The sequence below is a fragment of the Amphibalanus amphitrite genome, unplaced genomic scaffold, assembly GCF_019059575.1.
Source record: "Amphibalanus amphitrite isolate SeventyFive unplaced genomic scaffold, NRLGWU_Aamphi_draft 001911F_arrow, whole genome shotgun sequence".
NCBI classification, from domain to species: Eukaryota; Metazoa; Arthropoda; class Thecostraca; order Balanomorpha; family Balanidae; genus Amphibalanus; species Amphibalanus amphitrite.
Genome location: NW_024883404.1, coordinates 1 through 25,314, shown reverse-complemented (window position 1 = coordinate 25,314; position 25,314 = coordinate 1). Strand labels below are relative to the sequence as shown.

At 46.9% G+C, this 25,314-nt stretch overlaps 2 protein-coding genes across 2 annotated transcripts in view; one reads left to right on the top strand and one right to left on the bottom strand.

Moving 5' to 3' along the window:
• The window catches only part of LOC122375753, a 34,805-nt gene extending 20,987 nt beyond the window's left edge, over window positions 1–13,818 (top strand). The window contains exons 5-13 of the mRNA XM_043355247.1: window positions 652–758; window positions 1,814–1,905; window positions 2,915–3,032; window positions 4,839–4,949; window positions 7,090–7,194; window positions 9,227–9,352; window positions 10,740–10,830; window positions 12,375–12,472; window positions 12,836–13,818. Of these exons, the coding sequence (XP_043211182.1) occupies window positions 652–758; window positions 1,814–1,905; window positions 2,915–3,032; window positions 4,839–4,949; window positions 7,090–7,194; window positions 9,227–9,352; window positions 10,740–10,830; window positions 12,375–12,472; window positions 12,836–12,928 (941 nt within the window). The 3' untranslated portion in view covers window positions 12,929–13,818. The remainder of the gene's footprint in view (window positions 1–651; window positions 759–1,813; window positions 1,906–2,914; window positions 3,033–4,838; window positions 4,950–7,089; window positions 7,195–9,226; window positions 9,353–10,739; window positions 10,831–12,374; window positions 12,473–12,835) is intronic.
• A 429-nt stretch (window positions 13,819–14,247) lies between these two features.
• Window positions 14,248–19,728, bottom strand: LOC122375754 (extended synaptotagmin-1-like; the record flags this gene model as incomplete). Its single annotated transcript, XM_043355248.1, has 11 exons — window positions 14,248–15,207; window positions 15,727–15,864; window positions 16,149–16,242; window positions 16,492–16,584; window positions 17,126–17,229; window positions 17,579–17,690; window positions 17,926–18,008; window positions 18,368–18,502; window positions 18,843–18,936; window positions 19,238–19,330; window positions 19,655–19,728. Coding segments are annotated over 11 exons (1,107 nt in total), but the record flags the coding sequence as incomplete, so codon positions are not given.
• Between the last annotated feature and the right edge of the window lie 5,586 nt (window positions 19,729–25,314).

The window sequence follows — 25,314 nt, the reverse complement described above, 5'->3', positions numbered from 1 at the left end:
GAATGATTCGTGAAGGTTCTGAGGGAGTTGAGAAAGATATTTCGCTGCAAGAGGTCGGAACTCTTCAACTGTGACCAGGGGCTCCTGCACCAGGGCAGCGCACACACCCACAAGTCCACCATGGAGACGAACTATCTGACACAGATGTGCGTCAAAACCGTCCGTAACCCTTCCCACAGTCCTGATCTGGCCCCCGTGGCTTCTGGATGTTCCCCAGACTGAGAGGGAAGCTCAGGGGCCGTCTTTCGTAGGATGTGGAGGAGATGAGTGAGGCTGTGACAGAGGCCCTGGGCACCTTCACTTTGAAGGTCTATCAGCAGGCCTTCAGGCAGTGACAGGAGCGCTAAAGCAGGTGCATTGGACTCGGGAGGTTCCATTTTGAGAGTCATACAAGTTTCATGCTTCTCTGAAACAGACAACTGTCTCTACTGAAAAAGTCTCAAAACTTCTGGAGTGCACCACGTATGTTTTTGCGCAGACGTCTGATACATACCTACACTATGTGACTGTGTTATGTAACTGTTGGGGAGTGTAGCACTTAAGTACGGTTGCTATCATCTTATCGCCATGGAAATCCAGGACCTTGTGCCTGTCAACAGCCCAAATCCTGGCCAAGGCAGCTGTTTCAGTGTCGACCCGGCTCATTTTCAGCCAAGATCTTCGGCGGCGGCTACGGCAGCCGGCGCGAGAGTGAACTGGAGCAGGAGCTGGACATGCTGGAGGCTCAGCGGGCGCGCATCATGGAGGCCAACTTCAAGGTCAGCCACTGCGCCCACTTTCTCTGCATGTTCCTCCCGCGCCAACCCCAGACTTTCCGCCCCAGAGCACACGATGCGGGCAGCCAAAGAGCAGATGACTGTGGGGATTTCAGAGCCAAATTCCGCGACATGCCCGAGCGGCGAGACGTCAGCGCCTCGCACGACGGGCTCCAGATGGGGAGATATACTGAGCGCCGCGCTCCGCCAGCCGCCTGCTCTGAGGTACTCGTCGCCAACACCTCACTGCGGGGGGAGGGGACACATCTGCGAGCGACACCGCTCTGTCTGTCATTCATTAGAGGCTCCGTCGTGTTGCGGGTGACTTCGGTGCCAAATTTGGGCAGTTTATGTGGGCTGAGAAGGGAGGTGTGACGTACGCTTATCCGATAATGGGTGGTGGGTGGTGGAATTAGTACTTACTTTAGCCTGCCATGCATCAAATCTGCTGAGAATATGTTCAAGCCGACGCTGCTGCACTAATGAGTTTTATTTACTTAGGGGCGTATATATAAGGGCGTATTTAAGTATATGAGCAAAAGGCTCTCATGGTCTATGAATGCACACGGTATGAATGCATAATAGCCCATCTGTCAAAAAAAAAAAATGTTCCTCGTCCTTTTCTTTGGGCTTGTGGTCAAGGTTGACAGTCCACCACACACCATACCAGAGACATCGCTACCGCCTCTGTAGTTGTTCCAGCTCGGCGCTGACGGGTCTGTTCGATTTCAGTAATGTCAGACGCAGATACGGACGCTGACGGGTCTGTTCGATTTCAGTGGCGTCAGGCTGAAATACGGGTGCTGACGGGGTCTGCTCTATTTCAGTAGTGTCAGGCTGAAATACGGCGCTGACGGGTCTGTTCTATTTCAGTAGTGTCAGGCTGAAATACGACGCTGACGGCTCTGTTCGATTTCAGTAGTGTCAGGCTGAAATACGGCGCTGACGGGTCTGTTCTATTTCAGTAGTGTCAGGCTGAAATACGGCGCTGACGGGTCTGTTCGATTTCAGTAGTGTCAGGCTGAAATACGGGCGCTGACGGGTCTGTTCGATTTCAGTGGCGCCAGGCCCAGATGATGATGGAGTACGCCTGCCGTCAGCTGGCGGTGGCCGTTCAGAAGTGGCAGGACCTGCCCGACATCCCCACAATGTAAGTGGTGTGAGTGTGAGTGTGAGTGACGCGCCTGACTCGTCATTCGCTGCCCGGCACCGACAGCCGCGCCGGGGAGAGCTAAGCCGGCCAGAGGAAAGCCGCGGCCGGGCCCAGTCGAGATGGGGCGTGTGCACCGGATTAACCAACGGCAGGACGGACAGACGCCCCCTCCCCTCAGAGTGTCACATTTACCGCACCTGATAAATGGTCTCTATCGGGCATAAAACACCGGACCCGTTCAGACATTGCATCCCGACACTGAACTGCGCACGCATAGAATTGAACGAGATAGTGCGGCGCCGGCTTTGCGCCCGTATCACCCGAATCAGCTTGCGTTCCTCTCGCGAATGATAAGAGAGCAAGGCACCGCTACGCCAATCCTAAGATGACAGATAAGAAACAAACCGTGGCCCGCAAAGCCTGAGAACGCCACAAATCCATTGTGCTATGCGCCTCGGTCCCGTGGCACTCTGTCGTTTTTCGCTAAACGCCCTGCAGTCGTTAAATGTCAGCAGGTGGTGGCGATTAGCCCCTATAACATGCATAAACTCCAGACCGCTCTGGTATCTTCTAATCGGTCGTAGTGTGTTTATTCGAGGCTGTCAGAATCGGGCTAGAGGGCACACCTTAAAAACGGAGCTTTAGCCATTCATTGTCACGTTGAGGAGGTGTTTTGCTTTAAAATGTAAAGACGGGCACCGGTACTATGTTTGCGAAGATGCGCAGCATGCTCGTAGGCTTCAGAGATGGCTTCAGAGGTGGAGCGAGCTTATCGTTATCCTCATTATAGCAATATCTATCAATGGTTGAAAGGTGCCTAGCTTTTATCGAGACTTGCTTAGAATATTTTCTAGGTTAGATATACGTGTAAGAGAAATTAAAAATGTCAATCATTCCTGAGCGATTCGTTTATCAGTCGATTATCATCAGGCAAACAACACTACTAACTAGCGTGCCACAAGCCTCCAAGCACAGCCCTACCAAGTAAACGCATGCGTTCTTACAGCGAGCTCGAGATACGCTACACGATGCCGGCCTCGGCGCGGAAGAGTCTGCTGGCAGCCAACCCCGGGGCCTTTGACATGACGCGTGCCGACGGCGTGAATCCTGCTGACATCAACAGGGTGAGCACCGACTGAGGCGTGGATCTTGTTGACATCAACACGGTGAGTACCGACTGAAGCGTGGATCCTGCTGACATCCACAGGGTGAGTATTGACTGAGGCGTGGATCCTGCTGACATCAACAGGGTGAGTACCGGGTACCCACTGGCTGAGGCGTGGATACTGGATACTGCTGACAAAGAACCGCTCAGCTGTTACCTCAGGTGACTTTTTATTGGCCACTCTGTTTCCCTGATTATTGAGCTGTTAGGCTGGGTAGAGTGGCCATGTCAGCAGCACCTTACATAATGTATATAATATGTTAGAAGGATGCATGGGCGCCTGAAAGAGGTTGTTAGGTAAGCAAACGCTTAGACCGCTCCATGTTCCACTATACCTTACCAATCCACTGTCGTCATTTTATTTAGTCTTACAATGTCACCCGCCTCTTCCAAAACCATGACGTCTCGCCCGCCCTTGCACTGTGTCCAAACCCTCGCCATTTCCAGCGCCATTGTACGGCCGGCGGCACGGCACGCCACGACCGCTCGGTATTGAGCCGTTTCGTTCGACATGGCTCCTTTGTGAACGGTGACGGCGGTGGAGACCGCCCGGCTGGCGAGCTTTTAGCGTGTGAAAAAGTCCAGCCAACGCGACTGTGGGGCGTGGGTGTCTCAGCTGCGGGCGTCTCTATCTGAGTAGGCGTCCGTCTCAGCTGGTTCAGCTGTTGGCACCTCATTCAGTCCAACTCATACGCGTCACGCTGATCCAGATGTCAACGTGTGTCTTAGCTTTATGGGTCTGTCTCAAGTCCATGTGTTGGCGTCAGAGCTATAGTTCAGCTGTGGACGTCTCTGCCGGTATGGCTGCAAGCGTCTCGCCGCCTACTAACACTGCCCAGCTGTGTTTCTCGATAATGCCCCATGTCGGGTGGGTGTGGCAAAGGACGGTGGAGTGGTGAGGGAACAGGATGGGGGTGGGTGCCACACTGAGCGGGGCTCCGCCCTCCATCCGACACGTGACAGAAGATGGACCAAGTCTTAGGGAGGAGGAGTACGTCAGAGCTTGGTTCTATAGTCTCAGCCCTTTCAAAGAGACCGCCATCTGTTAACAGTGCACTGATAGCCAATGGCTTAGACCTGTAGAAATATAGACAGTTGACACTATAATCATCAAAGCAGATTGATAATGAATATTAATGAAATAATGCCTGCTGTTATGAATGGAGTTATCCTGACATTTTGACGACAGTATTAGTTATGATAAGTAATAAATCGGCTTTCAACTCCATCATGACTGACGAAAACATCAAACAGGTATCGCAACGATTAATTTCAACAGCACCCTCGATGACATCGGTGACCTTAACTTCAACTTTTTTTTATAAATTTAGTCCGAACCTTTTGATAGGAAGGATTCACAAGGACAGAGCCACCGCTAAGCGAAGCTTGTTGCGGTGACCCTGCCCTCTACCAGCTCTGATCGCGCAATTCCAGTTCTATGGCAGAATTTAGAGTCCAAAGTTCAACGTGCGCACATAGCCGCGCACGGCCGGTCCCCTCACTGACTTCGCCTGGCTACGGCCTGCCACCAACCGCAACCATACCTGTCAGGAGGCCCATAAATGTCAAACGCCTGTCGCGCTTCGAACCAGGACTGTTATAACCGGGAACGCGTGCTCTCACTACGCGGAGTCCAACGCTCTAACAACTGAGCTACGGGACCGGCTATCTATGTAATTATGTAGTGACTTATGATGTACTACTTATGATCTAATTAAGTATAGTGACCACGCGGTGCTGTGACCACATGGACTCCCGTGCACAGGAGATCGAGCGGGTGTTCGAGGCGCCCCAGAGCGACGACCCGGAGGAGGCCAAAAAACAGCTGCAGCAGAACCACGACAAGGCCTCCTCACTGCTGCGCTGGTTCGAACAGGTACGACTGTTTTTTTTTATATTTCAATCATGTGGGTGTTCTGGTAATTCACGTAAATTTCGCCGGCTTAAAATAATAAAAATGGCTTCATTTTTTTTCACTTAACCCAGGTAGAGTCCACTCAATTATCTTCACTTTTTTACTTAAGGCATATGTAATTAATAAAAGAAAATCACTTGTTGACATGTTGATGTCTGAAAATTACTTTGTTTCTTTTTTTCAAACTGCGTGTAATTTAACCCGCGCACCGGCGGGGGTCTGCGCCAACTTCTCACCGGCGGGGGGGGGGGGGATCTCAACGAAGCAAGATAGCGACAAGCGGTAAACGGCGTCGGATACGCACGGACAAGGTCTACAATTTTTTACTAAGGTCATTTTCAGGTCAGGTCAAAGATGACGTCACAGGGGTCGAAAAAATCAAAATGGCGGCGCTAGATATGGAGAGAGTTTTTCTCGAATAACTTTTGAATTAGTCAAGATAGGAACAAACTAAGGGGATCATCGTGATCCTCTCGTCAATCCGCATCGAATGATATATATGTTGACCTCGAAAGGTCAAGGTCAAAGGTTGACCTCAGGTCACGTGACCTCGAGGTCATCATGTATATCATTCGATGCGTCTTGACGAGCTGAACACAATGAGACCATCCGCGCGGCTGTATCTTGTTCCTGTACGGAGTTATTGGCAAAAAACCGCTGGTGACCTTTGATGACGTCACATGACCTTACAGCTGCCCAACAGCAAAACAGACCTCAAGGTAGTGAAGGTTGATCGTATATGGAGTCATGTATGGTATATGGGGCCATTCCGACCCGTTTTAGTGGTAAAAACAGGGAGTTGATTTTTCCCCCATTGACTTATAATGGGGAGGTCGCGAAATTGACCTGACCTTAGGTCACCGACATCAAAATTCCGAGATATACAAATTGTAGCTACTAATGACCTAATAACATCCTGCGACTTTCAAAGGCCTCCAACATCTACTGTAGCTCTGGCACGGTGACAAAGTTGCAAAAAAGTGACTTGAGGTTGGGTCATTCAAAGTGACCTGGTGACCTGACGGCTGACCTTAAAAGTTAGGAGGTTCAAACTTGCACACCATGTGTAAAATTGATGAGAGAATAGTCGTACCAAATTTCGCGGCGCGCTATCCGCGAAAAACCTCAGGGGGGGCGGATATCCGCCCCCCCCCCGTCGGTGCGCGGGTTAACTTAATACGCACTACATTTTTACTATTCGGCAGCACACCTTTCCGTACTTGTCCATCCTCTATGAGGTGACCTCCACGGCTCCGTTCCGGACATCAATCGATAACAATTAATGGAACCGCTGAAAAATGCAAAGCAGCTGCAGACCGCAATGTACCGTGGCAGTGTCCACTGTTTTACCGCATGTCGTGCCGGCGGGCTAACACTATAAATAATGGGGCACACCTTCTGCAACGCCCTGCCTTAGTGTAGCCGTGCACTCACAAGAAATTCGCCGGCTTGACTCCACAAGACGATAAAAACCGGGATGCTCATGCGGCACTGCTCGCATGGTTTTTCCTTTAGCAGTCTGACAGAAAACACGCCGTATTATTCCCAGATAAAATTAGATCCTAATTAGTCCTGTGGCTGCCTCACTGTTTGGCCCTTATCTCGGCGAGCCGTGAAGGCGCGTCACGACCCACCGGCTCCACCCCGGTTAGCTCCCCGTGATCCGAGGAGCTCCGTGATGGGGGCGGGCCGTCATCCGCTCTGTGGCACAGACTAGGACGCGATGGTCATCAAAAGAGCCGATCAGCTGGGACTCACAGCTCACCCACTGAGCGCCAACCAGGATTCTTCTCGTTCATCCTGTTCTTAAAACTTTGCCAAGCAGCACAGCCATTCATGCTTTCCACGTAACTGGCTATTGCCCCATCCTGCTTACCTCGACTGCCGCTAGTTTGATCCTCTACAAATGACACCCGTCCACCGCCTGCCGAGCGGCGGAACGATTCCATCCGATCGTCTTACCACCATCAGACGTTTCGTCAGGCTCGTTCCGTCTCTGTCGTTTATGGCGAACTAGTTATGCTCGCTTCCCATAAGTTCAGCGAGAGACGGAGACTAGCTACCGTTCCGGTTAGGAGCTTCATCTGTGTTTTATCTCCAGGTGCTCAACACCACCATCATGCAGGACCTGAACGCCATCAACCGGCGGGTGCGCCTGACCACCCAGGCTCTGAAGGAGGAGCGCATCCGTCTCATCAAGCAGAAGGTACGTCACGCGGCGCTGCAAACACCGAGCGGTGCTGGGATGGTCGCAGTGCATAAACCGTGAAAAGCTGAGCAAATCACATGGATTGCGGTGATGTTATTGCTGGGTGGCCGAATTAGGAAAACATGGAAATTCCATGGATACGCCGCGCTCTGTTGATAATAGAAGAGGCAGATACAGGTGAATGAAAAGCACAAAAAGTGGTCGATTCTGTGCGTAGTTAAGTCTGAATGTAGGTATCCGGGCAAACGTGACATATGTCACTTGCATCAAAGTTGAGCAAACTAAGTTCTCGTCGCACGCATTTTGCACGCAGATAAGGTCTGTTTCCTCCTTTCACTTTCTTTCACACACACACGACAATTATAAATGTCTCAGAGGAGCGCTAATTGCTCTCCTTTTTCAGATGAGGGTGATTTTAGCGTGTTGATACACATCAAACATGTTCACTCACACGTGGCTTTTGCACATACCTACATACATCAACATGACGCGTAGAACTGGGTCAAGGGCTGTTGGTCATTCAATATTCTGAGAATTACCTACCTATGTGAGATTCTCTGAATGAAAAAGGTGCTTAGTGTTATTGTTTAGTTCACGTTGAATTCCACAGTGTGATAGTTGGATTACCATTTATCGCGGCTTATGCCCAGCTTTGTAACCAAAAATATACCCTTGGCATGCCCATAATGTGACACAGTCGATGACGAAGGCGGATATGTATTGCGTAGTGGCGCGTATGCATTGAATATGCGTAAATAGCATCGAACTGCGACACAATGCTCCGCGCGATAGCACGCAGCACGACATTTACAATAAAGGCGTTCAGCGACAACGTGAGAACGGCCTGAGGATAGACAATATTGGCCGTTTTCACGACGGGCTGTGTGGCGAATGCACCAAACTTGACTAAATCTAACCAACTCTCTTTTACAGCAAATATTGTCATACCACGAAGCTATTTCAATGTTTTAAATGAAAACAATATCTAATAATTTGATAAATAAGGTATATAAACAACCAGTACATCCCAAGCTGAAAACTACTCAAAGTCAACTTTGAAGCTAATTTGACCAAATCGCATCAAATTTGACCAAATGTGTGTCAGAAAACCGTTGTGAGCACGGCTTTTACTCATTATTTAGGGGACGACTAATACAGCAGTGCATAATACAAGCTGCTAGAAAGAAAATATGGCTCAATTTAAATCTTACTCAGATGAATATGTTATTACGCCAAGCAGCTGCATCATGCTCGTAGCATTCAATCCAAACTGGGCATCTACACCTATTGGGTAGTGGCGTTCATCAAAAGTAACCAAGGAGGACGAACTTTGAAAAGTAAATTTCTTTCGATATTACAAACCAAGCAATTTAAGACGAGTTAAAAAGTGTAAGTGTAACTCATGCTAACTTTATTCGACACACGTTGTACGCACGTTAATCACCGCCATGCATGGACCACGAGGGCGGCCCGTGTCGCGTGCGCAGCCGTGCACAGCTGTGCACAAAGAGGCCGACAGTGAAGTGCGCCGCCGCACCCGACCTTGCCGCCCCACGGCCATCGTTTTGCCACGCCATCAAACATGAACGACCGTGCTACAAATACCGGTCGGCAGTCGCAAATGAACAAGCCGGCCGGCAGCAGGACCCGCTGACAATTAGACACGCGCGCTATTAAACGGGCATCAATACTAATGATTTTCCTTTTCCCCGCGGACGTCACCTAGGAACATTGAACGTGTTTGGATAAATAAGTATCAATTAGACGCAGTGTCCAGAGTCAGAGACGGAAACAATTTGTGGTCAAGAAAGAAGATTAAAAAATGTGTTGCACCAATGAGCGCACATGCTTAAAAAATAAAGCCAATAAAGGGACCAATCACGTCATTATTAGCTTTTGATTGAAACGTTTACTGAATAAGCTCACGTTCAAAGCCATGTCGCTAGGCAAATCCAGGAAGCTGTCTCGACGGCTCCCGTGAATTGTAACTCCTACCGATGTGACCGTCCGTTCACCTCCCTCTTCCCAGGTGCACGAGATCTGGGGTGACGACGTCGAGATCGAGATCGAAGAGGACAAGACCCCCGACGAGCAGCACATTGCCGTCGACCTGAACAGCATCACCGACGTCAGCGACAAGGACCTCGAGCAGCTGGTAAGCACGCTGAACGTCCTGAGCGATACACTGAACGTGTTGAACAGCGCCACTTGAGGGAATTGAGACGGCCATTAGGGTTGTCACATACGTCAATTCGCAAAAGTAACGGCCACAGCTAGCACCACTACACCCAGGGCCTTCAAACGCTGCAAACGAAGTCTCTTGGGTCATGTAGGCCTCAGAATGCGCCACCGGTTGTTGAAGTGCATTATTGCCCTTCGTGAATGGTGCATCGATCGTCGAATGTCACCGCATTGCACTTCATGCCTCGGCCTGCCTCGCCCATAGGGCGGTGATGCATACTCTTGTTCAACAAATATCATTTGAAATGTTTTAAAGTGGCGCCTTTTCGCCCATCGTTGGCAGTATAAATTTACTGAGGCGAAGATAGTGCGAAATGTTGCCTTTTCAAGCATTTATTGACAAACGGGCAAAAAGAACGATTATGGGATTGCTAGAGATATATTATCTACATATGAGTACAATCGAAAGTGATATACCTAAGCTAAGCTGTCATGCAATTTTTATTGAGCTTGAATGCTACCTGTCTGAGCGTTAGAGGAATGTTAAGCGCCATACATCATAGAAAACCAGCGACGTGCATTGCCGTTACAAGCTAGTACAGTATATTCAGTATCCTACATGACATATGAATATGGCTGCACGCCGTGGCGGATCAAGGTCATAAGCGAGATGATCTATCTAACACATGTGCTTGTCCAATGAAACAAAATAAAACGTGATCGCCCATTCCACGCACAAAAGAAGATAAACTCCAGCGATGAAAATGAATCATGATGTCACCCCTAAAAGACAACATGTCACTTAACAGAATCAGAATCATTCGTGCATAAAGTCTGCATAGTGGAGGACGCGACCTCCACGAGGATAGTAACGGATTTAGATTACCGTGGCATGCGTGTAAGAGCCTCTCTAAGCATGCGTGCTCTTAGTACACGAGGCCTTGACGACTGACCCTTTGTGCTCAAACGGTGCCGGCAGCCATGCGTGCCATGCATGCCAGCCACGGGTGTGGGCGTCGGGCTGACATTTATCGAGAGCGCAGCTATCCAGACGGCTCTTGGGCTGATCTCCATACTACTGCTGGCGTCACAGTGGAGATAACAGAATAATGATGTAACAAATCAAATATATTTTTGCCGTTTCTTAACCCCTAATACGCACATTCTAAGTTTTTACGCATTGCACTAAAATGATTCCTATTTCCTGCACAGATCATTTGTGTGCGTGTTTTAGGTGTGAGAACGTGACAGCCATACAAGAGGATAAAACGATGTCTTCCTACCTAAACTATTCATATTAACTACCTCCATGATTAGTTCGGTGTCCTAAATCTGACGATTGCTGCTTTTATCGTTTGCAGAATGACGAGTACATGGGCCTGGACGACATCGACATCGGTCAAATGCCAACCAGCGAGGAAATATTCGGCAAGTCCTACGAGGAGTTTAAACGTGAGTGTTTCATCAGTAGAAATCACTAAATTTTAATCAATAACCACATATTTCAGTAACTAAGTTTTTGATTCGACGCGTCCTCGCAAATATTGAACCTAACACGGCGCCTCATTTACACCTCTGAATTCGTATATAGAGCAAAACCCAGAACAATGCAAAACAAGAGGCGTTAGCTTTGATGGCATCGATAGGCAGTTGGTTTGACCAGGTTTCACGGTTCATTCCTAAACGGCGAATCGAACATGCATGCATATGATACCAAGGCACAATTCAACTTTTGAAACGCAAGTTTGTAACCGTTCCTTTAATGCCAGACCAAGAATCAATGCTTCATAAAAACCAAACCCTGTTTTCTGCAAAAATGTCTGGACGATTATGGTGCATATCAGGAACAGTAAAAATCTTCCTGTCGCCTTACCAAAGACAAATCACGGTACTGATGATCTGGATACTCGTATTATACGTAGACAAACAGAAGGTATCGACTATCGATGATAATTACGACTTGGACATTATTCTGTCGCCTTATGAATCGCTCCGTCTTGAGATAGGACTGATACTTGAATAGCATGAACTTGATTCGACATAAGTAATGCCACATTAGATTTTCTCTTTGCTGAGTGTCGTTGGATCTATTCGTAAAAAGCGATGTGTGCAGGATGGAGGATGGTGGGATAAGGCGCCCCACCCGGAACGGTGCGCTTTGACGTTAGCACCGTTAGGCGTTACATCTAAGAAGATACAGATGATCTCACATCCCTGTCCTATCCAAGTCTGTCGGAGACGGATGCGGAAAAGCTGTGATGACTGCGCAAGTCGCGGAACAGAGAACAGTTACCACGGCATAAATCGCTGGTAATACGACGCAGAACACAGCTTTGTGAGGTCGCTTATTGGTGGCATTACCGTTACGAGTGATGACCACTATCCGTTAGCATAAAATAAGAAACCCGTTTTCAATGCATACTAATTAACTTGTTCGACGCCCCATGGGCGTCGCGTAGGAACGGCTGGACTATTGTGGGTGCATGGGTTTAGAAATCCAGCTGCATAGCCGCGGGAAGCGAGGGGGGAGGGTTAGGGAGCGGCACCGGATGTAAAAGAAGCCAGCTTGGCCATTTTTGAAGGTATCGGGTTAAAACTTAAGAGTGGTTCACCGGTATAGTGTTCCATCACATGTGCTCGCTCCGGTTTCTTCCACCTGAGCACAAATACAAATATTGAAGACCACCAGAGTATCAAATGCTTCAAAATACCTACTCGTATGGGTATTGGAGTAGAGTACAAAATATCCTGAATTCGTCGCACTGCGCATGGGATTAATGGGAGGTTCGAGGTACCTAGTGTTGATGCGAAAAGGGTTTTTTGTTCCAGGTAATTGTGCCGGTGCATTGCCTGCACCTATAACTGGGAAATGATAGTGGATGCAGCTGCACTCACTGCACCTATGGTTCCTACGCTTATGCGAAGCCCCATATGCAAAGATTAAGGAAGCATCCTTTACGAGTCGTAAGACAGATGCCTGGCTGTTCTGTTCACAGAGGAGCTTGACAACATGAGGGAGAAGCACGAGACGGAGATGAGCGTGTTCCTGCGTGAGCAGGACCGACAGGCCGCCAGAACACGGGGAGATCTTCAGGTCAGTCGCCAGAGGTGCAGGGTTCCGAATAATGTGAAATATAGGCAAGGCACATTTAAAGCTCACACTCAGGAACACCTACTCATGAATAATTTTTGAATATCTGTGCCGCATGATTACCTTATACATACTTATTGGGGTGTGAGAATTTACCGTCGAAAATTTTTCCTGAAAATTAATCACGTTTTATAAGATAAGCTCAGTACCGAGAAGTACCTACATCATGGTGATCAACTTTCCTGGCTTTGATCTGACCTCTGACCTAACTCGCGATCCGACCTCTGCGCGCGATGCATAGAGGACAAGCTTTGCGTGTATTTGTTACAAAACCTTTGACCTGACCGCTGACCGTCCTGCACACAGGCCAAGCTGGAAGCGCGGAGGAAACAGAGGGCCCTGAGAAGTCTGGAGAACAAGCAGCGCCACGCCCTGGCCACGGGGACCACCGTCAGCTAAGCAACAGTGGTCTACTGGACCGCGAGAACAGCAGAGATGGAAAGACGACCGTTCCCGGGTGTGACACAAATGATTATCCAAACCGGCTTTCTTTAATCTGATGTTAATTAAGGCAGCTCGTTCCGTATAAAAAGGTCAAGGCACCGGAAAAGTGCCATTGTTGAATTTATTGTTTTTTTTTTCGGTGTAAGGGCTCATCTCACCCAAAAGGGTATGGGCAATACCCTAACATAGGCAAAATGTGTTGCCTCTCAACGTTTACGTTGCAAGTGGCGTCTTGCATGAACACTATGTCTTTACAGTCGTATATTTTATTTCGTATAGTTTGTAACAGGTGCCATTTATATTCTGGGCCCGTGGTCTGGGCGTCTGTAAAGGAAGCATTGGGCAACAGGCGTGTGTATCCAGATTCAAGATATATGTGACAATATTATAATATATAGTGCCTGGATACTAGTCGGAAGGCATGTTCTATTATTCTATACTCAGTGTGTCATCAACTGTGCCTTGCCTATAAAAAAACAGTTGCTAACACTACCTACTTCGTTCTTGTGCTGATATGCATGTCTATAACGCAAAAAAATAACTATTTATAAAGTCGCTTTAGTATTGATCGCCGCAGAGATCAGAGCCGTCTTTGGGTACTGAGTTTATAGTCACAATTTTTAAAGTGGGCAGATATTATGAAGAGATATTATCCTATCGATGCACGCTTGTATTTCATTTAAATCGTTCGTCATTCGAGAAGGTAATAGCAAAGACTCTTCAGATGAAGCAGGCTGCCTCTTTGAAATAGGTTTAATTGAACTGGTTCACTACTCCCATGCAAGGCAGCATTTACGAAGGTTGTTATGTTCGTTATCAGATGTCAATATATGACTGATCAAATATTTTAAGCCGTTTATCTCGCTCAAATTAACCAAACATAAGCGGGGATAGTACGAAATATCGATACTCTGTGAAGCACCACTGCTCTAACACAACTGCGGGGTCACGACGGGCGGCCCATGGTGCCTGTACGGAGTAGCATCAGCGTCTGTGTATTATCAGATCCCTGTCAGCGCCTGTCATATCGCGTCAGTCGTCACTGCTGATTGTATCACGGTCACCACAGTCCGTCTATGGAACCCTCACAGGTGCGGTGGAGGGCACACGGCTGATATATGACCAGCTCAATATACACAGACGTGATGCATGCTAGCCTCATGCCCGATGTAGTCAGGCAGACTCAAGGAAACTATGGTGAACAAACACTACCTTTTAATGCTGCTAAGACCCCCTCAAATGAATCGAGCTAAACAAATATTGACAAGGCTAAATATATTATGACAAAGCAAGGAACATTACAAGTCTATTAGTTGACAGCAAACCCAAGCAGAGAGTCTGGTTGGCCTCTTCCATACAGATCTGTCCACCATTCAGTCCGAACACACCACATAGCAGAGCGGTAGCAACGACGTGCCGCTCCATCTCAGACTAGTATAGACCATAACTATGGCAACGCGAATGCCATTATGTCACTGATAAGGTAAGTAGATTCAAGAGAAGTGAGACAAACTCCATCATCGTAAGAGGAGCAAACATCCCAGGGCAACAGCAATAGCAATAGCCAACAGAATGCATTGCATGTATATGATGCATCGGTTAAATTACTGTCCAAGCACATGATATTGCTTCGTAACATCGTTTGCAACAACCAGGATCACAGACAGCATTATTCAGTAACAACTAACAACCAGTGACTCGGTACGGACAGCCAGAATTATCACCCTGATGTGTATCAGTCGTATCCAGAAAACTGCCACCATGAGAGAAACAGGACCGTTAGGGACCCAAGAAGGGATATCTGGGCTGCTGCTCAGCTGACCCCTGCCTTCAAAGCAAAGGGAGCAAAACAGATCGACCTCTGTTTCTGCGACCTTTGACATTACTCTGACAACAGAACCAACAAAAGTCACATCGCGCGCACACAAGCCAACCAGGAGAAAAGCAGCAGAGTTAAAAAACCAACGTCCAACCAAGATAGTGAGGGACCAGACTCCTCAGTCCACAGCACAGCCTACACGCTTGTGACGGACAGATAAAGCACTAATCAGCCGAACAGGGCGCGGTTCTCCCCGCCTGCCGACGGCGGTGAATAAGGGAATTCAGTCGGTGGTTAAAGAACTGCAGCTCGGAGAGGAGCGTGTCGCTTACGAGTCGAACCGCTCCTCTGGCTCCAGGTCGAACCAATCGGTGGTTCCCGCCTCCAGGTTCACTCCGCGCAGGTCAATGTGTTTCTGGGGGAGAAAGGAGGACAATTACAGCAGAGAGTATTAAAATCCTACAATAATAAGCATACAAAAGTAGTTGCTGCATCTTCTTGGGTATTAACTGCTGCCACCGCCTGGTTAGCAGTGTGGCAGTAAACGCGGCTTCGCTCCTATTACTGTTACGGTTCCCGAATAAGGGACTGTAACAACATATAATTCAACTCATTTATCGTGACTTGAATAATAAATCATTTGATGTCGCAAACGACCGGTTGCTAGCTACTCATAATGATACTCATGCATTCACTATTTCGAATGAGCGCCGAGCGGCATGTCGAAGAGCTGTTATGCAAATGTCATTTAACGCCCCACTTCTGCACCATTGTCTACCGTCTAGCTTTGCACGATTTATCAATTAATAACAACGTCCTGCTATAACTGCTGGATGCATAATATTGCTCGCCAGCAAACGAACTGCGAAATTAATGTGCAATACACTGAACAAGTGAATATTAATGATGACTTCGTGCACAAAAGTCGCCTTACCATGCCGAGGACTGGGTTCCAGCCGAATGTTTTCTTGCTGACCACCTGAACCTCGAGAGTGCGACTGCCGACATCACTCTGTTTCCCCTTGTATTCGAACGTCTCTTCGTAAACGGGATTACACTCGTCCTTGAATTTCTGTGAAGTGGAAAAAAACGTCAATGAATATATTCACTGGGTCAGTTCAGCTCTATCAGTTTCTGACCACTGAGAACAAAATCACTGTGCCATTCGACTGTGATGCTAAACGAAAGCGACAAATCGTTACACATGCTATCAATTAAGCATATTAATTAAAAAATAATGCCTCAATGTCCATGACTAAAGGCTAAATTTGGAACAATTGAACAACACTCATTGGATGCAATTTATTGTGCTTCGTATTCAATTTCCATTGTCCAATGTCCATGGTTAAACTTTACCTCCGTTTTTCGTTTGTTGCTCTCCGATTTATCCGGTAACAGATAGGTCTTGACGTAAGGATCAGGGATGTCGTCACCCTGCACGGGCAGATTCCTGGAGAAGTGGGTAAATGGGTATATGTTAGAAACACAAACTGGCCACTGATCACGGGCGCATTTCCGAACACTTCACCACGTCGTCCCCCGGCCGTCTATTCAGTCACCGTTAACAAATCACACATAGGTCGCCTGTACGGTCTAAAGTATGTTAGATTTTCTGAAATCCGACACTTTAAGGTATAGTTGTAGCACACACACACAGAGGCAATACTCGTGTCTGCTTCCATCATATATAGGCACTCACGCGACTCTGTGCACGGTGACCTCTAGTGCGTCCTTCATGTGACTGTAGCGGAGGGTGAGCTCAATTCTGCCCAGACGGTCCGCGCCGGCCGGGCTGAGGACGAGACACATGTGATAGGTGATGGAAACGTCACTGTAGATGGATGACACATGATAGACAGTAGATGCAACATACTCAGATGAGCACGTCACACAGACTAAAAAGATGGACATAGTGATGGACATATCAGGTAACAATATGGGGTCAGCAGCATCATTATTTACGTATGATGTATCAAAATATTCTGATCGTCGTGTAGAAGCCAATAATTATTTATTTACTAAACAACTGGACATCTGAGAAGAAAAAACTCATTATCTCGCACAGAAAGGCAATAAGATCGAACAGAGGTGGCCGTGAGTAACCAGTAACCAGGGCCCTGTTCGGTCGCTGTTTTTATATCAGCGTGCTGTCGGCTTTCCCCATATAAGGAAGTTATTCCTGCGTGGCTTGGCCTCTCATTGGTCTAACAAATAGACCACTTGAATTCGACCAATGAGGAGCCAAGAAGCAGCAGCACGGTCGCAGCCTGCTGATAAATAAACGGGGTGCGAACAGAGCTCAGGTGTAGCCCCAGACACGCTGTGTCACTTACTGCGGCGGTGGCTGGCTCGGCGCAGCAGCCTGTCCCGGGGGATCCTCACGCACGGGAACATCCTCCGGCAGCAGGTCCTGGATCAGGCTCTGCACCGCACTCTCCTGAGGGACGGCATGTGGGCAGAACGGTGTCAGAGACATTCATAGAGGGAGAGGTGGCGTTAACCTATGGAGCTGAGCTGCGTTAGCAGTGTTATGGGGTGCGTTTGTTTAATGTCTGAACCCAGCCCATGACACAGCTCTAAACGATATAACAAACTCCGTCCTAACATTACTAACATCAGAGATAATGACTGCGTGGTGGCAGGACATGACCCTCCATGACATCCATAAGTCATCTATTAAGAGTGGCTCGTCTCACCTGGGACGTCAGTGGTTCCTATTGGGGCCGCTCTGTTCGTCTCACCTGGGGCGTCAGTGGTTCCTGTTGGGGCCGCTCTGTTCGTCTCACCTGGGGCGTCAGTGGTTTCTGTTGGGGCTGCTCCGCGACCGTTGGCGGAGCGGCGGCCGCCGGGGGACGACTGTACGGGTCGTAGGCAGGGGTGGACGGCTTGGCCTCCGATCTGGGGAGCACGGAGACACGAGGCTTGAAATGGTTCGCTTATCGTTCAACTGAACATGAACTTAGAAGGAAAGTAACGATAATAGAAAAGTGGATACAAACGCGCGAAATCAGGTACTTGCGACATATGTACTGCAGCATACATGACAGTCAAGCATATATTTATGCTAGCACACAACATCCCCATCTAAATGAAACTCATGCCCGATGCTGTTACATATAATCGGTAAACTTACTCGTCGAACCTGTCTTCAGGCTCCAGGTCAAACCAGAGAGTCATCCCGTTTTCCAGGTCGAAGGACTTCAGGTCAATATGTTTCTGAAAATTCAGTTGATCAATGCGATAAAAGGCCGCAGATTTTGCAGATAAACGATTTTATCAATTGGTTACAAGTTCCGCGACAAGAATGCTGTCATCAGAGTACGCACATGGATTTAGAAAGCGTCAGTGAGGCATGCAAAAAATCCAAACGCATTATCCAAAAGACGGCCGACAAGAAGATAAGGGCGAATATTCGCGTCGGCAGTGAACATTCATCCACCGTTTTAATCTCACGTACTATGCGCATACAAATGCGGATAAAACGGCAGTGATCTCATGGAACCCGATTTACTGTTACGATTTCTCGTCTTGTGACGCACATCGTGTTGTAAAAGTCGGCGGTCGTTTAATCTCACCATGCCAAGGATCTGGTTGGGGGCGAACGTCTTCTTGCTGACAACCTGCACCTCCAGGGTGCGCAGGAGCTCGTGCAGTTTTCCCTCATACTCCAGGGTCTCCTCATACACGGGATTGCAGTTGTCCTTGAATTTCTGAAACAGGCGAGGTCACGAAAAAAGACCGAATCATATTCAGACATGAATCAAATCGATAAATTTCAGTAAGCACGAGAAGGCAAGTTATGCCACGACAAACTGGAGAAAGACCCTATTTCCATTTGATCAGCAGCAATCGATGGGATATGTTCCTGTTGTCATCCCAATTACAACCTGATAAATTTCTTTTTAATCTTTAATGTGCTGAAACTTGAATGCTTCTGTGGAAGCGATGGAAGCTCGCTATGCCACAGTTTGGAAACCATCAGGGTCTTGACGATAGAGTCGAAAGCCGCACCCTGAAATGCCCAGGTGACACATTTCATGAATTACTCACCTGAGTTTTGCGTTTGTTCTTCTCCGATCTATCTGGCAGCAAGTACGTTTTGACGTACGGGTCAGGGATGTCGTCACCCTGCATAGGCAGGTTCCTGCAGAATTGAGAAAGGACGAATCATGTTTCGGTAATGTTTGGAAGTCCTTAGACGCGAAACTTATCAATCGTCGTAACTTGATGTAGCTCGCGATGGCGGCAGAGTGAAAGAAGCAATTTACGATCGCAATGAACCTTTAGCCTGATACATACGTCCATCGACAAATTTTCGAACTTTCAGGTTAACAGGTATTCAAGCGTTAAACACTAGTGCTAACAGTGCCGTTGTCTATAGCATATGACGATAAAGCATACGACGTTCTGAAAAAAAAAGTTCAGACCTCACCCCCACGACTTACGTGACTTTATGCACGACGACGGCCAGTGCGCAGCGGGCCTGGTTGTATTTCAGGGTTAGCTGGATTCTACCCAATCTGTCCGCTCCACCCAGACTGCGAACAAACATGTGATTCAACTGAGCAAAAGGTGGAATGCAACTAAGTGCATCGTGGAATTGATCACGAATAAAAAGACAGCGGTGGTCACTAGCACCTGTTGAATATTCGCGTCCGGAGGATGTGAATTTAGATAGCTGTTGGTGATTAAAAACATTACTGTGACAAGACAAACTACGAAAACAGCGATCAATGTTTGTACTTTCATTTAACATATGCCATCCAATCTAACGTCAGAATCAGCTCGCGAAGATAACGGATGTCAACTGTGCCATCGGGCAATTACGAGGCTACTCAGTGTGCCCCCACAACTGAACTTACTGCTGCGGTGGTTTAGCCGGCTGGGTGCTGGCGGCGGGCGGCGGCTCAACCAGTGGCGCCGACACTGGCACGGGCTGATGGAAAAGAGGTAAAAAGAAATTAAAGGATGGATAGAGGTCGAGTGGAATGACACCGTAGCAGGTAACACAAAAATCATGCACTCCAGGCCTTGCATATGATTACATCGATTATCTCGAAGAATGGGGTTGGGAACTCGATTTTTTAAGAATGCATGAAAATGATCAAACTATTTTCACAGAATTTATGGTGCATACCATTGCCTCATAAAATCAATAAGCTGAGAGAAATGGGGGAAGAAAGATAGGAAACTTGTTTTGAAAAGTTCTTGAAAAAAGATGCTCTTGATGCTGTTACGTCACATGTCACCTTCTGCGGTTGACAAATAATGGCGCATCTGGCGCACCACAGATTACATGTTATATCAATGGGTGAAAGATGTTGTTTGCTTCACTCTGCCATTCGCGCTGTTTTTAACTTTAAATTATGCTAAAACATTTACGGATGAAATGTTCAGTGTCAAAAATTGATGTGTCTGCCGTGTACTATATTCCCACTTAACATGAGCGCGTGATAAACATTTTATGTACCTCGAATTTTCAAATGATAAAGATGATGAATCGGAGGATGCTGAAAAGCAAAAGCTCATTCCAATATTTGAACTACTTTACGATTAAAATGTTTCCATTCCTGTCATCTAATTGATCATTTATTTGTTCTTTTTTTATGAAAATAACTTAAGGCGTTGAGAACCGAGGTAATTTCTATCTACCGTGCCTTAACTTACCAGCAACAGCAATCTATCTACGCCCTACGGTGGCAAGGGAGACTGTGAAAGAAGCTTAAGATGGATTCTAAACAATTCTTTTGTGATATACTGAAGGGCAAAGTGCAGAGAACAGCGTACAAGTCCTGTTTTGTGCCAGGCTGTTGCAGTAGCACTTATGAAACTCCGAAAACGATCTTCGTTCATGTCCCGAACAACATTACCCTGTGAGGCGTAGCAGGAAGAGCTGATGCAAGTACTTTGAAATCCACTATCAAGTCGGTGCTATTGTTGTAATGATCACTGTGAGGTGAGATATTTTGTGCAAGGGCTGAGTGTAATGCCCAGGAAATGACCTCCATTCGCCCCCTGACCGGTCAGGATTATAAAATTTGAGTGGATGGCGGTCCGTTTGGGGTTCAGATGTCAATTGTATTTTGTTACTGTCAAACAATACATGTTATGCTGGCAGCGAATGTGTGTAACGTCGTTTTTCGAAACAGAAGTTAGAACTGTAACGGCAGAGTGCTTGCTGGTCTCATCGTAAGTATTGTACGTGTTGTAAGCAAAAGCATTGTCAATATTGTAAGTATTGTGAGCATTGATGTATGGTAGATATCACCTCACATGATCTCGGCTCAGATAACCCTCTCCGGTGTCCCTGTCAGTAAATGGCACCTGGACCATTACAGATAAGATAATTTGTCATAATTCTTAAAGAATTGGGTGGTTTTGACTCGTTTACTCGAGGTGCAGGTCGCATTTCAATACTTTTCCATAGGCTTGCAATGTAAAGGTCACGACTCTGACGTAACCTCAGGTCACAGATCAAACATTCTGAGATATACAAACGACACATACTGCAGGTACTGTTTTGAAGACTTGATGAGAGGAAATAACTTCGTGAAAAAACTCAAGCTCTGACGTGTTTGCAAACTTTTCTGAGGTGGGGTCAACAAACCCGCTCTGGTTACCTGACCTGACCTGACCCAGCAATTTTTTTTTTTGCTGAGATGTGCGCAATGAGCATTTAGGAAAAGTCACCAAATATGAGCTGAATGTCTCGCGGCGTTTGGCAATTGTAGGTACAAGAAAATCCTGAAAGGTCTCCCCGTCCGAAATAGGGTTAATGTGTATATGAAGAGTTGCAGATGCCAAACATACCCAGATCTAAGACTGCAGTTCCCAGCGCCGCTGCAACGTTTTTAAAACAAACATACATAGGACATACAAACATGTTTATTTGCACCTGTTTTGGATAATAGCAACTCATGGCGCCATCACCCGCGATAACTGTTAGGATTTGAGATATATTTTTATTTAGGCCATTAGTTTGGCTGTAATGTTTATTAATATTAGTTGGGCGGAGTTTGGTAGTTTTAACTTGTGGTATGTTGTGCTGATTGCGGGTTGTTCAACTAACTTTCAAATGTAAGGACCTTATTGAACTCAACCCTACCCCTACACTACCCTAAATACGACTGGACGCTTTCCAAGCCCACAAGCATCACGACGCCGAGATGGAATGTAGCCGAGAAATCACCCTCGCCATCTGCTCGAGCTAATCGTGTGGGGCGGCGTGTGGGGCGCCGCTTAGCCTATGTGGGTGCACTTCTAGTGGATGGGGGACGGGGGTGCACCTGCACCCCTTTCATATGGAAAGTTACTTCCCTGATTACAGCTCCCCGTATTGCACCTAATCAGGGAACGGCCAGCAAACGAAGGAACTATTTCTGGATGACAGGCGAATAACCGCTCACGCAAGGAGCGGAGCTCCGCCCCGTCCAAAGTGGCCAACAAAGCAGAGACAGAGGCAGCATCACATCTTCCATCAAAGAACTGGTTTCTGGCTTGGAAGATGAGCTCCATCTTTGCATCCGAGTCGGCGCTGTCAGGAATCAGCTGGTCTAATGGAGTGAGAGTAGTGAGACGACTAGCTATTGTATCAGAGCTGCCTGGTCTTCGTAGCATTTGCACCGATTCTTCTCGATCGGACTCTGAATTCTGTCCCTCCTGCGTATTACTTGAGGCATTGCTATGTAGCTAAGTCTTTGGCAGAGTTTCATTATCCATGCTTTGCAAACAGTGCCATAACAACGCAGTTAATTAATCACCAAGATTCTTTGTAAGTTCCAATACAGTTGAATCGCACGCGATTTGAGTGCAAAAATCAAGAAAAGTGCCAACTTGTTCCCGTAAAATATTTTGAATATTGACCTACAAAAATGAGTAATTTCCAGATAAAATAACAGCGAAATCAGTTTTCGCTTGCCAATAAAACTCACAGATATTGAAGCTCCATTATTAAAGGAATATTTTAGTATATGCCATTCTTGATAAAACTTCTTAGCCACGCAATACCAGCGCAAAATAAAGAGACACTGGAAACACGACCAATCACTCCGATTTACCATAGGAAAATACATAGAAAATGTATGTCTCAACTGCGCCAAATATACAGACAGTTATATACCTACATGTGACGTCATGATTAGCCCGACCAATCAGAAGCAAGTTGTTTTCAGCCACAAATAATTAATTTCTGAACTAACTAGGCATTTTTTTAACAAAGTGATTTTAAATTAAATCATTAAAAATTCTGAGCTTTTTTATTTTACCAAAACATACAGAGCATGCAGATAGGTCCCAACCCTATTGCGCCGTCATTAACTCAGCATTGAAAGATGCTACTGTCAACGCCAGACCTCTTGAGACCCTAATTTTTTTGCGATTATTTTTAAATGCATAGAATAATTTCAACCAAGCTCAGGACATGGCCGTTTCAAGACCTGCCGAAACTTTTACAATTTAGATATTTTGTCGCCATTTCAATATTTCAGGCACTTCTCATTGACTCGTAATGTTAAATTTCGAGCAAGATTTTCACCCGGCGTGTAGAGGCTATCACCAGTCAGTCTGTGATACGTTATGACGTCAGAGCGAAGCCCCGCCTCTGTGGTCTTGGCCTGCGGCGGTTTCGGGCCGGCGCGCGGTCACTCGCGCTGTGGCGGGGAGCGGGGACGGTCGAGCGGTGCCGAAAGCCGGCGGAGTTGTGCGTAACGTCTTGTCTGACAGTGCCCAAAGAGCGACATGATGACTGAGGAGCTCAATGCTCAATGCGCATTGCTTGTACAATGCTGATATGTTCGCTGATATTTGTTTTATTTTTTATAAGCTGCAAATGACGGGCAGATGGCATATAACCCGGCAGGCGGTGGGCCTACCAGCCACCTTCCGCGCGGTGGGGGGGGGGGCATTTTTTTGCCCCCCCCCGTATCTCCGAAACTACTGGACGGATCCGGAAAATTCAAACGGCGTTCGATAGCCCTGTCAAATTTGTCGAAGGAAACCAAATTTCATTGACCTCGGGGCCACCAATGACGTCACAGGTCAGGTCAAAGATAAAATGTTTCACCGTTCACGGGGCTTCTAGGGAAAGCGCTATAACACCGAGTAAAACGCATTTTGTCGAAAATCAGCGATAAGGCGTCAGTTGTCTAGTACATATGTTGCTATTAGAGGTCACTGGTCATACCAGGTCAGGTCACAGGTCAGGTCACCAAATGTCATCAAGGGTCACCACATGAGCCCAACTTTACTAAGGTTATGCGATGCATGTTTTATGGCCAGTTTTTTTTTTTCATTTCCAACTCAATGGTGTTGGTTATTAGACCATCAGGTACGGTTTAGGTCACTTTCTGGTGGAGGTCAGGTCAAGGTCAGGTCAAAAAGGTCAAATTTCAAAGTTGATATTTTTGCATAAAATTGGTATCGATTCGATGCAGCTCGTCACGGGGAGTCTAATGGTGGTCTTTGTTTTGCGCTACGAGGTCTAGAATTGCAAAAAAAAATTGAGTTTGAAAATTTGACGTCATCAATTTTGAACAGTTTTTTTTTCGCTATAACTTGGCCAAAAAAGAGGTATCGACCTCAAATTTGGTATGTAGATAGAAGGCGGTGGGGACTATCACATATATTCCGGTTTTTCGAAATTCAAAAAACTTTTTGGATTTTTCGGCTATTATATTCAAAAAATCTATCTTTTTATTTTTGGGGGTCAAAATCCATAAAATTCTAAAAACCGAAAAAGCAGTTTTGTAGCCCTTTTGATTCCACACCTTTTATGTCTGAAACATTTTTCTGTATCTCTAAAGCTGTAGGCCTAACAGCTCTTCCCGCGAAACCTTGTTTTGGGTCGAAAATGGCAAAAATGACGCCACTCGTCATTAGCGGCCAACCTATCATAGCCTTTGGAAACATTTTTTAGTCACCATGTGCGCTAGCTGCTCCCGGGAGGGTACTGAAAGTTTGGTGACGATCGGCGCAGCGGGTCTCGAGATATATTGAAAAAATGCCCAAGGGGGGCAAAAAAAATGCCCCCCACCACCTGGCAGGATAACTGACATAAGGTTAGAAAATATTCACCTGTATTTAAAGCCTATGGCGTTGCAGATAATGCGATAATGGGATGTCGGATGTCATGAAGTAGCTCCTGATTTGTACATCGCTATGCACCCATCGACCAGCGCAATAATTAGCTAATTGCCTTCTCTTCACATCATAAGGCTCGCTCGTATTTCACCAAACAGATATCCTACATCGAAAATCGTATTTGTTAGGAATCGTTAACGTTTTTCCGAAGCATGTGTGAGTAGTAGATTGAGGAGGGATGGTCCTCTTGGTCCCATATACCTACAAGAGTCAACAAGAGCCTAACATTTACTTGACGGTCTGCTGCAATTGATTCATAGCACGTGAAACGTCAGCGAAATTCATAGTCCTTTACAGATGGCAGGGGTGTCGTTTGTACAGAGGTCGCTGATGGGCACGGGTCAATGCCGCAGTCGTGGGCGGAGCCTAATGTCATATGACGTAT